Source organism: Balearica regulorum, chromosome 9 (genome assembly GCF_011004875.1).
Source record: "Balearica regulorum gibbericeps isolate bBalReg1 chromosome 9, bBalReg1.pri, whole genome shotgun sequence".
In the NCBI taxonomy this organism is placed as follows: domain Eukaryota; kingdom Metazoa; phylum Chordata; class Aves; order Gruiformes; family Gruidae; genus Balearica; species Balearica regulorum.
Window position 1 is genome coordinate 28,901,404 of NC_046192.1, and position 14,838 is coordinate 28,916,241.

General features: G+C 44.9%; 2 protein-coding genes across 4 annotated transcripts in view; one reads left to right on the forward strand and one right to left on the reverse strand.

The window, feature by feature from the left end:
• The window catches only part of MED12L (mediator complex subunit 12L), a 149,625-nt gene that overhangs the window by 36,130 nt on the left and 98,657 nt on the right, over positions 1-14,838 (reverse strand). For both annotated transcript variants that reach the window (XM_075761763.1, XM_075761762.1), the window contains 6 exons: positions 7,774-7,921; positions 7,076-7,194; positions 5,793-5,936; positions 5,024-5,187; positions 4,436-4,567; positions 1,332-1,559 (listed from right to left, as the gene is read on the reverse strand). In XM_075761763.1, the coding sequence (XP_075617878.1) occupies positions 1,332-1,559; positions 4,436-4,567; positions 5,024-5,187; positions 5,793-5,936; positions 7,076-7,194; positions 7,774-7,921 (935 nt within the window). The remainder of the gene's footprint in view (positions 1-1,331; positions 1,560-4,435; positions 4,568-5,023; positions 5,188-5,792; positions 5,937-7,075; positions 7,195-7,773; positions 7,922-14,838) is intronic.
• P2RY12 (purinergic receptor P2Y12) lies at positions 2,793-13,055 on the forward strand. 2 transcript variants are annotated; one of them, XM_075761767.1, is made up of 3 exons: positions 2,793-3,076; positions 8,785-9,040; positions 11,326-13,055. In XM_075761767.1, exon 3 carries the CDS (start codon positions 11,351-11,353, stop codon positions 12,368-12,370), a length of 1,020 nt encoding a protein of 339 aa, XP_075617882.1. In that variant the 5' UTR covers positions 2,793-3,076; positions 8,785-9,040; positions 11,326-11,350; the 3' UTR covers positions 12,371-13,055. The 2 variants fall into 2 exon arrangements, with proteins under 2 accessions (XP_075617882.1, XP_075617883.1); XM_075761768.1 differs by lacking the exon at positions 2,793-3,076 and adding an exon at positions 4,397-4,494.

Below are 14,838 nucleotides of genomic sequence, written 5' to 3' on the forward strand. Positions count from 1 at the left end.
TCATCCAATCTACGTAGCACAGGGCCTTTATTTATTTTGTGTGAGCCCTACTCTGTTTGCCCTGCATTCCTACCAGCTTCCCGAGCTGTGCTGAGCTGCCCCGGAGGAGGGATGGAGCACCCAAACCCCCGCCGCCTGAGCCCACCCCTCTCTACAGGGGCACACTCCAGCCTTTCCTCAGTGCTGGCGGACAAACAGCAGCTCCATCCTCTCTCATGCAAAACATCACGGGAAAGTGGTGTGTATGGTGCACATCTCCCCAGCCCCAGGCCAGCACTACTGTTTAGGAGGGAGGAGAGTCACAAAATCAATGGACATTAATGAATTTTGCTTCATATTGTGTTATGTGTGACTCGGTGTATGATTCAGAGTTATGTAACATTTTAAAGAACCCAGCAGAGTTGACTCATCCCAGTACAAGTTATTTTTTCTCTGTTCCACAGTGAAACTCGTTTGGCCACATTTAGATGTTCCTCTTTGCTGCTCTTACAAAACTGCTTCCTCTCAGGTACTCTGCTCTGCCCACATTTCACAGAACCCCAGCCTGGTTTGGGTGGGCAGGCACCTCCCAGCCCATCCAGTGCCACCCCTGCCATGGGCAGGGACACCCTCCACTAGCCCAGGTTGCCCAAAGCCCCATCCAACCTGGCCTTGACCACTGCCAGGGAGCCAGGGGCAGCCACAGCTTCTCTGGGCAACCTGTGCCAGGGCCTCAGCACCCTCACAGGGAAGGATTTCTGTCAGAAAAACAACCGAGGTAATGCGGTTCTGGACAACCTCTTGAAGTGCAGGTCTCATCCTAAACTCTAGTCAGTGGAGATCAACTTGAGGCCCAAGCCACTCTTAAAATATAGCTGACAGCTGCTACAACTTCAGGAGCTTCTATCCAATAAAACTCTTAATAGTTTAAAAAAATATTTTTGGAAAAATCTACAAATTACCTGTGAAGATGAATTCCATAACGAATAAATTACACATTTAATAAATTCTGATTGGATCAGAAGGAGGAAATGACCTAATGCAGAACCTTCCCTCATTTACAGGCTTCTAATGAGCAAAGCTTGTGCTGAGCTGTCCTGTCTGAAACGGCACAACTGCTGACTGTCTTACAGCAAGCACTTCCCACTTGTTACTCCCTTCTGTTAAATTATGCAGACCGATTTAATGAAATAACTCAGAGAAAACTTATTCAATAAATTTTCAGCAATCAGAAAGAGTACTGAATGAAAATAATTGCAAAAAAACCCCACAAAATGAAAAGGTGAAAGGAAACCTCATATAAACCACATAAAAAATCCATCCAGTTCCGATTCCAGCACTGTTTGCCTTACCTCCCTGCGTCCTGGTGCCCCATGCACACATTCATTAGTGCATTGCAGACAAAGCTGTAGCGGTTGGCTGCGTTATCGCTCAGGATCTTGCCCAGCATTGAGTAGTTAATGCTGTGAGCAGAAGGATTCTCGATAAAATCTAGCATGAACTCCGGGTCCCACAGTAAATTGGAATTTGAAGGCTGAACATTGCTGTATATCGTTTGCTTCACCTTAGAACAGGCACTACTGAGGACCAAAAAAAGAGAGAGTTGCCAAAAAACGTACTGTGCAGAAATGCTGTTGAACATACCGTGTGGGATTAGAAAATCCTAGTGTGGTTACCATTCTGTACACATTCTCAAACTCATTTTTGATAAGGACCATCTACCAGAAAATAACGCTGATAAATCAATTTCATTTAAGTTTTCCTGCAAATAAAGTCTCGAGTTTCCAAATCGCTTCTATGCCTTTTTTGTGACTGGAGCTGTGAGCAGCTGGCTAAGGACCACACATTCGTCCCTTACTAGCAATGACTTCCCAGAGCATCAGATGCCTCTCCGTGAACTGGAACATTGCTCCCTTTCTTTCTGTGTTATGGCATAGCTAGCTGCAACAGTGGTAAGAAGAGTTAATTAAGGAAAAAAGAGAAAATTTATCTAAATTGAAAACCTCTATATTTGGTAATAACGTGACACAGCAGACAACTTTTTGAAAGATGAAATCAGTAAACAGAGAAAAGACAGTTAAAGGTCATATTTTGTCATTAACGATTATGACAAAACGTCAGGAAACGTTCCAGGCTAGGAATACCTGTATGTTAATTGGCTTTCTTCAGGGGGAAAAAAAAAGGTCTTAGTGAAGAATGCAAATTTCACACACAAAATGTTCTAAGGAGCATTTGCCTCAAGCATTGGGTTTTATACCACAGCTGGAAACAACACCCACATGGACAAACTTCACAACTGGGAAGACTTCCTCATTATGGAAAAAAAAAAAAATCTACTGATTGAAATTAACTCAAAAGACATAAAACCTTTGGGAAGTTTTAGAACTCCACTGGCCCCAGGATGAAAAGACAGAGGAAGCATTGTGCCACCTGGAAGGTATCTGTGACCTGAGGAAGGGTCTGGGCAGCAGCGCCAGGATGTGGGGCTTGGAGGACAGCTCTGGGGACACCCAGGGAGGGCAGCCCTGGGGACACCCTGCCACTGCCAGCCCCTGCACACACACTGCTCCTCCTGGATGCTCCAGGGCAGGAGGAAGAGGCCATTAGCAGGATAATTAATCTACTGGAAGGGTAATGCCTGACGTTAACCCTTTGCTCTAACAGCCAGCATACCAGCAAAGAAAGAAAACCAACCAGTAGAAAACAAACACCCCATACCTCACACACCAGGCACTACGTGAACGGGCATCCTGGGCACACATACGTCCTGACACTCTGTCATCGCAGCATTTACCTACGCTTACCCCATGGGTCACAGAAAGACAGGTCCAAAACCCAAATAACACAATACTGAGTCCTGAGCAAAGCAGCCTCTGAAGCTGTACTTGCGCAGGAAGTAACGCTGGGGGAGTGGTCAGAAGATAAGATTCAAAAAAAAAAGTGAAGGAATGATTTAAAAAAGGAAGCTTAGTGAATACAGCTAAATATACCAAGCATACTAAACCAAAACATGCAGCTCACTTAGTAAAACCCAGTCATGAAAAACACTGCAGATGGTATCAGAAGCCATTTTCAAAGCACTGCAGTAATACGGAAGGTAAGTCTCTAAATTTGAACATTTACGACTGTACTTTGTTGTTGCTTCAAAATGACTTAGAGAGAGAAAAAGCTGGACTTACAGCATGCTAAGAAGGAGCTTATTAAGTTGCCATGTACAGACAACTGGGTTTGGTTTTGTTCCAGTTGCAGCAAGGAAGCCAAAAAGAAAATGAGTGTAGCACTATTACCTGATACACAGCTGTTTAAAAAATGTATACAGAAATGTTATTACCAGTTTTCAGAGAGTTTCTAACTTCACTTGTCTGAAAAAAGGGGCTTCAAATCAAGTACCGTATATCACATATTTAATATATGACTTAATACCCTAAGTATCTCTATATTACTAGATGATGTTTTGATTTGCCCTTGTAGGTTAGTATTAATAAAAATGTTATTTTTTTATTGTGTTACTGAACTTTAGGTTTTAAGCGGAAAAATGAACATACAGCTAAGACACTTCTGTATTTCTTCTATATTTCATATTTCTTTTTCCTAGTGTTTCTCATATTAAATGCTATGGTTCCCATGTGTTTGTAAACCTATTAAAACATTAAGATTATTACTGAGAACTCTTTTCCTGCTCCCCATGAAATGAAAACCACAAATCTGCAATACGCAAACCAAACCCAGGTACATAAACTAGGAGGGGAACCAGTAACTGAAGTGGTTTGTAAGTCTCACAAGATGTGTATTTGCATATGAAAGGTCTCTGCTCTCCCTTTAAAAAGTAAGAGCCAGAAATACAGCGTATGGGTACCTAAAATACTTTTTTTAATTTAAAAATCAAGGAACTGACCATTTGAGCATAAAACTTCACAAACTCAAACATGTTTGTGCCTCTCCCCACATCAAAGGCAATATTTAATAGAATATTACATCTGCACCAGCCAAGATCTAGTTATGTTTTCCTCCACCACTGATTGTATTACAGCCAGGTTGCTGATGCATTAACGGAACTGAATCAGTCACCTCACAACCTGCAAAGCAGAGGTGTGCGGGGAGGGGTCCCGCTGTGCGGGCGCAGCTGCCTCGGCAGCCGACCCGATGCCGATGGTCCCCATGTCCCACACGCCAGCGCTGTGTGCTGGAGCAACCCGCTAAGCTAACCACAGCGCTGCGAGGAGGGCTCAGCCTCTGCTCCTCCACGGCAGGTACCAGCACAGCGCGAGCACTTCGCAGGCTCGGGACCACATGCTCTGCTGCCACACTCGGCACAGGCAAGAGAATTGCACCGCTGTAGGTAAAGCAGCAGAGGCAACGGCGTGTTTTCCAGGGAAAGCAACCCAAACTGAAACCACGGTAGCCTGCGTCAGTGTACAGGCTAGGCAGTGGTGAGAAAAATCCCCTTACCACTCACCTGAAGAGGTCTCCAAACTTGCTTCTCAGGTGACTGCAGGACACGTACAGATCATAGAGGTAAGCTAAAATACACCTCTCTGGGGAGGAACACTCTGAGGGATTAACGACGTGCTTTACCACCCCACACAACCTGCAAAAAGAAAAATAAAACCATTCTGAGTTCATTCTGACGCGCCTTAAAAACACATCTCATATAGTTACATATCATATAAACCCCACCATTAGCTGGACGAGGTGATGACAGACCTTGCACCTACAAGCTGCCGAGGCTCATGTGAAGCCTGGTGCCACCCGTGCGCTTGCCTGGGCGCCAGGGAGGACAGGACAGGACACAGAGGCACTCAGGGAGCCCAGCACAGGGCCAATGGGTGGAAGCCCACAGTCCCCCTTTTCCTCGGTTACCAAGTGCGTGGGTCCCCCAGCCCCAGCAGCGGGGAGCCGGCTCCAGAGGTGAGCCCTCTGCTCCGCTCACCTGAGCTCGCTTACAGCCTTCCCATGGCAGTGCGATACTGGCTCACTACCTGAACCCAAATGCTTAAGAGAGCACACCAAAAATACTTCTTGGAAAATTGTAGCTGCCACAAACCCTTCAAAGACTTGTGCGGTTTGCTCTGAGTTGAGGATGAGGCAGGCATGGTATCGCCGCAGAACGGCGACGATGCAGACGCACAGCCCTGTCGTGTAGCTTCCGGCCAGGCTGGACGACTTCAGCAGCAGCTCTGCCTCCACAACGCTCAGCTCATTCAACAGCTGAAAACACGTACACAAAAATAATGAACTGGAAATAACTTCCAAGTTAAAAACTTAAAATAAAATAGGTGGGGAAAAAAAAAAACATTAAGGAAAAACTATATGGCAAACAAAAATGAAATTCCTTACTCACTACAGAACAAGGGAAAGAGGGGAGCAAAATAAACTGTTAAAGTAGAAAAAAACCCCTTCCCTCAGAACTGCTCTTCAGAAATACATGGCATTTCTGGCACCCAGATGCTTTCCTGTGTAATATGATGGTTCAGTCTGAAATAGTGAAGCCCATCCTAAAATACTTTGTGCTAAAAAAATCCAGAATTTTATTAATTTTGAAAGATTAAAAAATAATATACATCTATTGCTTCTCCAAATTGTCAATGTAAGACAGAAGTAGTATTTGGCACTCTGTTTCAGAGGTAGGGAAACTGAAACATAGATAAAAGTGCATGAAACACTGAAAAAGTGCATGAAAACTGAAACAAGATAAAAGTGCATGGCAGCAAATCAGGAGAATTTGAGTTCAGCCCTTGTTTTATTTCTGGTTTTACAGAAATTGCATCACAGCTTTATCCTGACATAACCCCCCCAAAATGAACTTTCTTTACCTGTATTGCAAAGTCTATAAGTCCATTGATATTCAGTGCTGGCTCCATGAGATCAAAGATGAGCTGTATATGGTGAGCCAAGGGAAGATGATATGAAGTTCCTGAGGCAAAACTAGTTATCTGTTCGAGAACGTTACTGGAGATCTGTGAAAATAAATGTTGAGAAGTTGAGCGAGGGCTTTTTAGACACACTAGTGCTCCAAAAATCCTGTTCTATAAGCGATAGTAGCAAGCGACAGCATTTTGCAGATAAAAGCACTAACAAATCATGCATAAGTACATCTATTTACTATTGTGTGAGTCAGTTGTAATGCCGTTTTATTTTCAAAATTGACAACACAGAAAATGCTGTTCTGCTGCTTTACAGTTGAGGGTCAAACTGTTCTTAACATTTACAATACTGATTTTTATACCATAGAGCATTTTGCTTTAAAGAAGAGGCAAAATCATTTTACTTTTCACCTTACTGCATTGTGCTTTTTTATTGATGGTTTTCAGATAATTAATAACATGTTATCCTGTAATAAATTCATTCAGAAGACCAGATCCAAATATGTCTTATAAATTAACATGTACCTCTTTTACTTATGCTAGCCTCTGATTATTAAAATATACTTTAAAACAGTAACACTGGACAAAGTGATGTAATTCTACGCTGATACATTGGCACACTTACATGTCCTAATATTAACCAGGAAAATCAGGTTTGTCATTTAAAATAAATTATTTATGTTCTCCAGTCAGCCACTGATACAGCTTTTTGTCAGTAAAGGTTGACTATAAATTCTCATTTCAAGAAAAGAACAAACTGTCTTATCCACCAGCTTCTCAGAGAGACACACTCTGTTTGTTGCTCAAAACCAAAGAGCTCACCATCCCCCATAAGCACAGATGCAGTAACATACCTCATACATATCCAAGAGATTGGTTAATAAGTATCTAATTTACCAACGAGTCCTGAACAGTGCTGTTAATGGAAATTTCTGTAAAATTTATTTCCAATTTTTCATTAAAAAAATCATGACATCTATAATAATCCTGAAAGCTTCTTGTAAGACAAACAAACAAAAGCCACAAACCAACCCACCCAAACACCCCACTATCTACTGAAGCAGATATTTCGGAATACTAAGGTGGCATTTTTTTCTCCTGCCTTTGAAGCAGTAGTGCGCTGACAATTCTTGGTATATACAAAACACTTCTAAAACCTTCAGAAATTTGCTTCCTATTTGATATCTCTACAGCAGAAGGTAAAAGGCTACGATTTTATACAAGGGAAGTACCTGAGATGTCACCTGATGTTGATCAAAATAGGACAGTTGCTGTAGTTTTGTGAACACGGTCTCTAGGGTTGGAAACGCTTCTTGTTTGGTCTTCCTGGCTTTTTGCCCTTCATCCCCAACTTAACAGACAAAAAGTTATTTTGGTCATTTTATATTTAATGTAGCCCTAGTAGTTTTGCATTATGACTGATTTAAAAGACAATAAAAATTTGAATAAGCTTTACTCATGACTACATAAAACCCTACTTGCCTCAGTTTTCCATTATACTTGGGACAAACATATGCCACATTGTGTAATGATATCAAAGCTACTTTAAGGTTATTCCAACGCAAAAAAGTGACACCCCACAAGAACTGAAAACCAGTGGTGCATTTTTACTAGGAGGGTAGGCACACGCGGCTCTCGCTGGCCAGCATCTCTGATTCCAGGCTTTAGCCTAAGGCAAGTGTCAGAGCCAAGCTGGTGTAACGGAGAACAGGGATTTCTAACCACAGGCCCCTCGTTGCCCTGGTGCAGCTCTAAGGCAAGCCAGCGCTTCGTGCTGCGGGACTCCGGTCTGTGCTTCACCCAGTGACTATGAAGAGGATGGAAGCCAAATATCGTGGTAACACGCATGACTCCAGACAACTTGCTGAGCACCTCACAGCTCCCGTGATCTTAGCTACAGGCTACCATACAGCGGCATTAAAGCATTTACCACCCATTTCAGTAGTACTCTTCTTATTCAGAATTTTGAGGATGTCTTTGGTAATCTTCTTCAGCTGATGCCTCGCTTCATCACGCTCCTTACCAACACCATAAAGGAGAATCATGCGCTGGTTACACTCGTGACTTGAAGATTCATCCTGAAAAGACCAGATATGAGTGAAGCTTCTTTTCTTTTTTCTGTCACCACTTGGAGAAACCCAACCCGAGCAGCCCAGACTGCAATAAGCAGTCAGGAACTCTTTGTCACTGAAAGCATCTCCTGTGGTTATCGGTGTGGAGGAAACAGTGCCGAAGGAAATCGCTACAGGGGCAGGGTAAAAATACAGAGGGGAAAAAATGTCATCCCATATTATGAATTCTGTGTGTATTCTACAAGGACAAGGTCAGAGGATGCGTGCACATGACCCTTCTAACTGTCCCCTGGATTGATATTCAGCAGTAGATTAATAGACAGAAGACAGATGGCTAAAAACTGTGTGTCATTTCTCTTACTATGTACAATACCATTGAAAAGAAGATGCAGCCCAACTCCTAAAATTCTGTTTTGCACATCCAAAAGAAATTGAAGTATGTAGAGTTTATTTAAATTGTAATTGGTTACATTTAGTCTTCTAATAAAATGTATCATATCATGTTGATGCACTGTATATAGTTTAAAAACTCGGAGAACTGCTCTGCAAGTCATTTAAGGTATAAATATTTTGTTTGGTAATATACTTACCTTCTCCAAACTAACCAATCACTACTCCTTTCAACATAAGACTACTTAAAAAATCTAAGGTGGCATACAAAATTATACTAAATAAGGCTGCATACAAAATAATACTAAAGAATCACAAGGCAAAAAGGTAGCAGACGGGAGCGCAACTCTACGCTCAGGAAACTTGCAGTATTACAAAACACATGCTCTTGTTTAAAAATAGTGACTCTGCTAGGAGGGCAAAATCAGGAAGTAAACCTCTAATTATTTTTAAAAATTCTTTTTCTCTCTCTATTCTAGAGGAAACAAAAGCAGAAGCACTGAGTGCGTCACCTGGAATTTGCAGCTGTTCTGGCTCAGAAGCCAGTTCAAAGCCAGAGGAAGGTCTAAGTCTCAGTGGGATGCACAGCTGCCCCTCCAGCCTCTCCTCGCCCGTGGGAATGCTCCTGCCCGCTCACATGGTGAAGAGCTAGAGGAACCGCGGCCGACCCTCCGTCAGCAACACGAGCTTCCCAGCAGAGCCAAGCGTTCCATCGCTTCCCAACAGCACGCCACGGTAATCTGCTCTTGGATTTCTGGGGAGGGGGACTGGTGTCTGACTGGGCACGCGTACGGAATACTTACTTCATTAGGATTAGACTGGGCACTTCAAAGCATAAGCTAATTTATTTCTATCTTACAGATAGAAACAGAACTTTGCAGGTCTGTAAGGAAGATGTCAGGGATGTTTGGGCATTGGCTGACAAAGCGTCAACTCCCCTGAGTGCCTTACGTTACAGAGGCAGAGATCACAGGGAAATACAGCAATTTTTACAACTGCATCACTACACACCTGAAAAGTTACTCCTTTTGAAACGCAACACTGACTGATTCAACATCCCTGCCTGGCTTTCCCAGGCAGCCACTTCGGATCAGACCCGATGTGATCAAGGTTTTCAGACTAAGAGCCACAGCGTTCAGCCCAGCCCGCTACCAGTTACGCGGACGCCAGCCCTCGCTGTTTGTGGGTGACCGGCCAGCCGACGCGCTCTGGGCAGCACGACGCAGGCTCTCAGCAGCGCCTTCATGGGAGGCTGCAACTCCTGCGCGTTGGCCCCAGTCAGGGAAGTTTTAGACTGATTTGCAACACAGCACTGGTAAAGCAACTGATTTAGGAAAATGACAGGATAAACTGTCAAACTAGGAGTCAAGGTATACATAAATAAATACCTACATAAATAAAGCTACAAATAATTTCAGACGTTGCTGGCAAATGTCTAACCACTGAAATAACCGACCCCGTTAGCCATCCAAGTGCTAACGTGTAGGGCCCTTGGAAGCAACAACCAGTGACTTTGTGGGGTGCCACATCCACCCTTTGCGCAGCAGGGTGAAATGGCGGCAGCCTGCGAGCGGCCGATCCCGGCGTCTGAGCAGGGGCAGGGAGGGGAGGGCAGAGACCTCCTTCAAGGACAACCAAACGCGAGGCTGAAATAGAACCATAGAATCATAGAATGGTTTGGGTTGGAAGGGACCTCAAAGATCATCTAGTTCCAACCCCCCTGCCATGGGCAGGGACACCCTCCACTAGCCCAGCTTGCCCAAAGCCCCATCCAACCTGGCCTTGAACACTGCCAGGGAGCCAGGGGCAGCCACAGCTTCTCTGGGCAACCTGTGCCAGGGCCTCACCACTCTCACAGGGAAGGATTTCTTTCTAACATCTAATCTAAATCGACCCTCCTTCAGCTTGAACCCATTACCCCTTGTCCTGTCACTACACTCCCTGATAAACAGTCCCTCACCAGCTTTCCTGTAGGCCCATTCAGGTACTGGAAGGCCGCAATTAGGTGTCCCTGGAGCCTTCTCTTCTCCAGGCTGAACAACCCCAACTCTCTCAGCCTGTCCTCATAGGAGAGGTGCTCCAGCCCTCTGATCAGCTTCGTGGCCCTCCTCTGGACTCTCTCCAACAGCTCCATGTCTCTCCTGTCCTGGGGCCCCCAGAGCGGGACGCAGTACTGCAGGGGGGTCTCACCAGAGCGGAGTAGAGGGGCAGGATCACCTCCCTCGACCTGCTGGTCACACCTCTTTTGATGCAGCCCAGGACACGGTTGGCTTTCTGGGCTGCCAGCGCACACTGCCGGCTCATGTTGAGCTTCTCATAAATAATGCCACCAGGAGAGACGGATGGCCAGCCAAGCAGAAATAGAATAAAAAGGGGCATTTCATTCCTTTTACTTCAGCCTGGCCCTGTTAAATCTGCAGTGAAAAGGAGTTTAAATGCTATCCCTTTCCACGCTGAGGAAGATGCAGAAAGGGACATCCTCCCTTCTCTGGGAGGAGAGGGACACTTTGGGCCTCACCAGCTCCTCTCCATCACCAGGCCATGGCAGCCCAGCTCGGGCCTCACAGGCTGTAACGCCAGCAGCAGGGCCGCGGGGGCCGGGAGAGCCACGTCAGAGCCCCCAGCCCCATGCCGTACCCAGCCAGAGCTGCGCCGTCACCTACGCGCCCACACCAGGAACAGGCGGCACAACGTCGGCCACGCTGCCCACCGCCATGGTGGCCCCTTGCCCAGCCGGGCAGCGCGGGTCTCAGGGAAGCTGTGTGGGAAGCGCTGGGCGGAAGCCCGGGATGGAAGGTGACCGCAGCGTTTCAGTCACGCAGACCGAACAGGCCACCTTACAAACACGGCTACATCTAGCGCTCTTCTCCTGTAGGAACCTGACTTCCTCAGTAAAATAAACCACAACAAAATCCCCCAGGAAATGTTCCCAACACAAAAATTAAAAGTAGACTAAAAAGGTTGATGTCTTATGAAAGATATAACTCACAGTTTCATTTTTTTCTTTTTTGTCTTTACAGGAAGAGGGGAAAAGGCAAAGTGCAAATGAAAGCCACAACCAACTTCAGCTACTCTAGAAACAACAGCAACTGCACCAGCGATAACAAAATCAGTCAAGTCATTTTTCCTTTGCTTTATACGGTCCTGTTCCTGGTGGGCATCACCATGAACAGCCTGGCAATGTGGGTCTTTTTTAAAATATCCAGTAAATCCAATTTCATCATCTTCCTCAAGAACACTGTCATTTCTGACTTCCTCATGATCTTGACTTTTCCGTTTAAAATCTTTAGCGATGCTAAGTTGGTATCATGGGTACTGAGAGGATTTGTGTGCCAGGTAACCCAGGTTGTGTTTTACTTCACCATGTATATCAGCATTTTGTTTCTTGGTCTGATAACTATCGATCGCTATCAGAAAGCCACTTCACCGTTCAGAACATCAACACCAAGGAGCCTTTTAGGTGCCAAGATCCTGTCCACAGCAATCTGGATATCAATGTTTGCTCTCTCATTACCCAATATGATTCTAACGAACAGGGAGAAAACGCCTGATAACGTACAAAAGTGTGCTCTCTTGAAATCTGAGTTTGGCTTAGTCTGGCATGAAATCGTAAACTACGTTTGTCAACTTATCTTCTGGGTTAATTTAGCTGTCATAGTTGTATGCTACATGCTCATAAGTAAAGAACTGTACAAATCCTATAAAAGGACAAGATGCACAGGAAAGGCATCCAAAAAGACTGTAAACGTGAAGGTTTTCATAATTATTGCAGTGTTCTTTATTTGTTTTGTGCCGTTCCACTTTACCAGAATCCCCTACACGTTGAGCCAAACAAGAGACGTTTTTGAATGCTCTGCTCAGAACACCTTGTTTTACTTGAAAGAGAGCACGCTGTGGCTGACATCACTAAATGCGTGCCTAGATCCATTCATATACTTTTTCCTTTGCAAATCATTTCGAAAGTCCTTGCTAAACATGCTGTGCAAGCACGTGGCATCGTCAGAACTCAGAGCACGGATGAAGGAGCAGAACGAAGGAGACGACACAGATGAGACGCCACTCTAGAGCTAAGAACTACCCGTAACCCTTCTTGGCCACGTACGTTTATTGGTGGGTAGAAGCAGCACAAAACCTGCAGGAGAATATCTAGAATTTCACCGTCTCCTGTGGAAATTGTCCTACAGATAAAGCACAAGCACCCTGGAACCAACATCACCGGTTGCAAAAATGGCGAAACTAGAAAGCTTGACTAAAACAAGAGCACCACCTGATCACAACTTCCATGCTTGTCAGAATTGCTAGGAAGAAGTTTGAACTTTAGTTGGAGCTGTAAGGAAAAAATTAAAACACAGTCATGAAATGCTACAAATGCGATTATGAATGGCAAACATTTTGCAGAAACAGATGAACTTGGGCCAGAGTAAAGTCCACAACAAAACAAGATCTGCGAGATGCAAATAACCTCCACAGTGATGTTTTAATACAGGGAGTTGTCACCTCGTACGCAACTGGCAGACAAACAGAAATACAGGACATATGTAGATAAGCTATTTATCTGTGCAGATTTTTGGTAACAGAATAACATTTTGCTTATCTCATTATATGCTTGCAATTCTTAATCCATTGACCAATAATTAATAGTTGTATGTCAGAGGATATTATTTCATAATCAGGCTTGTCTTGATGTGAGTTAAATCTTCAAATATTTCACCTTACTATATGAATAAACAAAAATGGACACTTCTGTAGACAACGATGTATTATATTAGAAAATACACAAGGACTCAATTTACAGAATATTTAGACCTTATGGAAAGAAAGACTCATGGTAAAATCTTTACTGATTAAGGGCAGGTTTTTTGCACTACACAAAAAAATTAACCACTGCCCCTTTTTCATTTGGAAAAGTTGGGGGAAAAAAAAAAGGGAAGCATTTTCAGATACATAACATTTTCAGGTATCACAACAAACACAGAAAAAGATCTGAGGCTATTGTAATAAATTATGGCTCATTTATCATCACTGCAAACCAGCTCTAATTCAGAAACATGTTTCACCATCGCGCAATAGCTCAGTGCGGCCAGAAGCCATTGCCGGTCTGCTCTTCTTATCTGTGCCTGGCAGGGCACCGGGCGTTTTTACGACCGATATCCAATTTCCTGAAAAGGACAGTTCACTCACTTCAGCACTCAGCCTGAGAGCTTACGCATCTTCTATAACCCCCCTGGATGAATTAAGTATTTCACAAAACGTTTCATGCACTGCTTACGCTGGTATACACACCAACACAGATCACAATCGGTACCTGGGTTACACAGCAGGTAAACGGCGCTGTTACTTCCCCAGAGCCAGCGCTGCCAGTCGCTGTGGAGCGGCTCCACAACCAGCCCCACGGGCCCCAGGACCGCTCCGCTCCCGCTGGTGCCTGGAAGGTTCACGCCAGGGGCCCCACTTCCACCCGCCATTTCTGTACCTACCCGTGCAGAGCAGCAGTAACCTGGCAGCTGCTGCTCCCCATCAGGTGAGCTGCTCAGACAGCAGACGCTACAGTGACCCGCGTACCACACGGCAGCCCCTGGTAGGGGACGCAAGGCACGAAGTGCCCGCTCCTACAGTGGGGAACAGCATCAAGAGGCCAGTTGGCACAACACGTGGAAGATGCAGCCTCGGACATCAGCCCTGGGGTGTCGCAATGGACCGCCTCAGCTTTATGTAGTCCTTGATGAACAAATGCAAGTCGGGTCAGGCAGCGAGGGACATGTCACGTTGATGACAATGGCAAGGGTGATCTTCGTCCCGGCCACCCTCAAGGCTCTTTGCTCTCTGTCAGCCATTTAACACCGACACCGGCATGCACACCTACACTAACCAACGTGTAGATACTAACGCACAAACTTCCCATCAACACAGCTGCAGCCCCAGAACCTCGAAAAGCAATCCATGTCTGCCCACAAAGGGATGGCCCAATGAGAGCCACTTCCCACAGCGCAGCAAGCAAGGAGCAGAACCCAAGTCATCAGTTGACAGGAAAATACAAGACAAATTGCATGACTCAGTTAAAAACTTACACAAAAAAATTGTGTGTACAGAGAAATGCACTAGATTCCAACATTCTACATAACAAGCACATAGTAAATACAAAGCATACCATGCAGCAGCAGCAGCTTCTGCCAGACCCAGAAAGCGGCTGTAACCAGCACACTGCATCACCTGGCTACACTGACACCAAAATAAACCAGAAATGCCATTCTGGAGGTGAAAAGTCAAGTTCAGGTTCATGTGTCAATGCTAACAGGCTGCAGAGGGAAGGTGCAGCTTCTGAATGTGTCAGTGCACGTGAGTTTCTAGCCGAGTAACCCATGGTAAGGGTGGCTCTGAGCAGGCTGGCTGGTCGCACATTTGATGATGACTAGTGCTGCCAGAACAGGGCTATTGGCACACACAAACAAGAAGTCAGAGCTACGTTTGAGGATTATCCTGGAAAACCGCTGGGACACACTCCGTGTTTGTTCATCCCACATCTCTAACAGAGC

Coding starts and splice junctions, on each gene's coding strand:
- P2RY12 (XM_075761767.1), top strand. CDS start 11,351: ATGAAAGCCACAACCAACTTCAGCTACTCTAGAAACAACAGCAACTGC.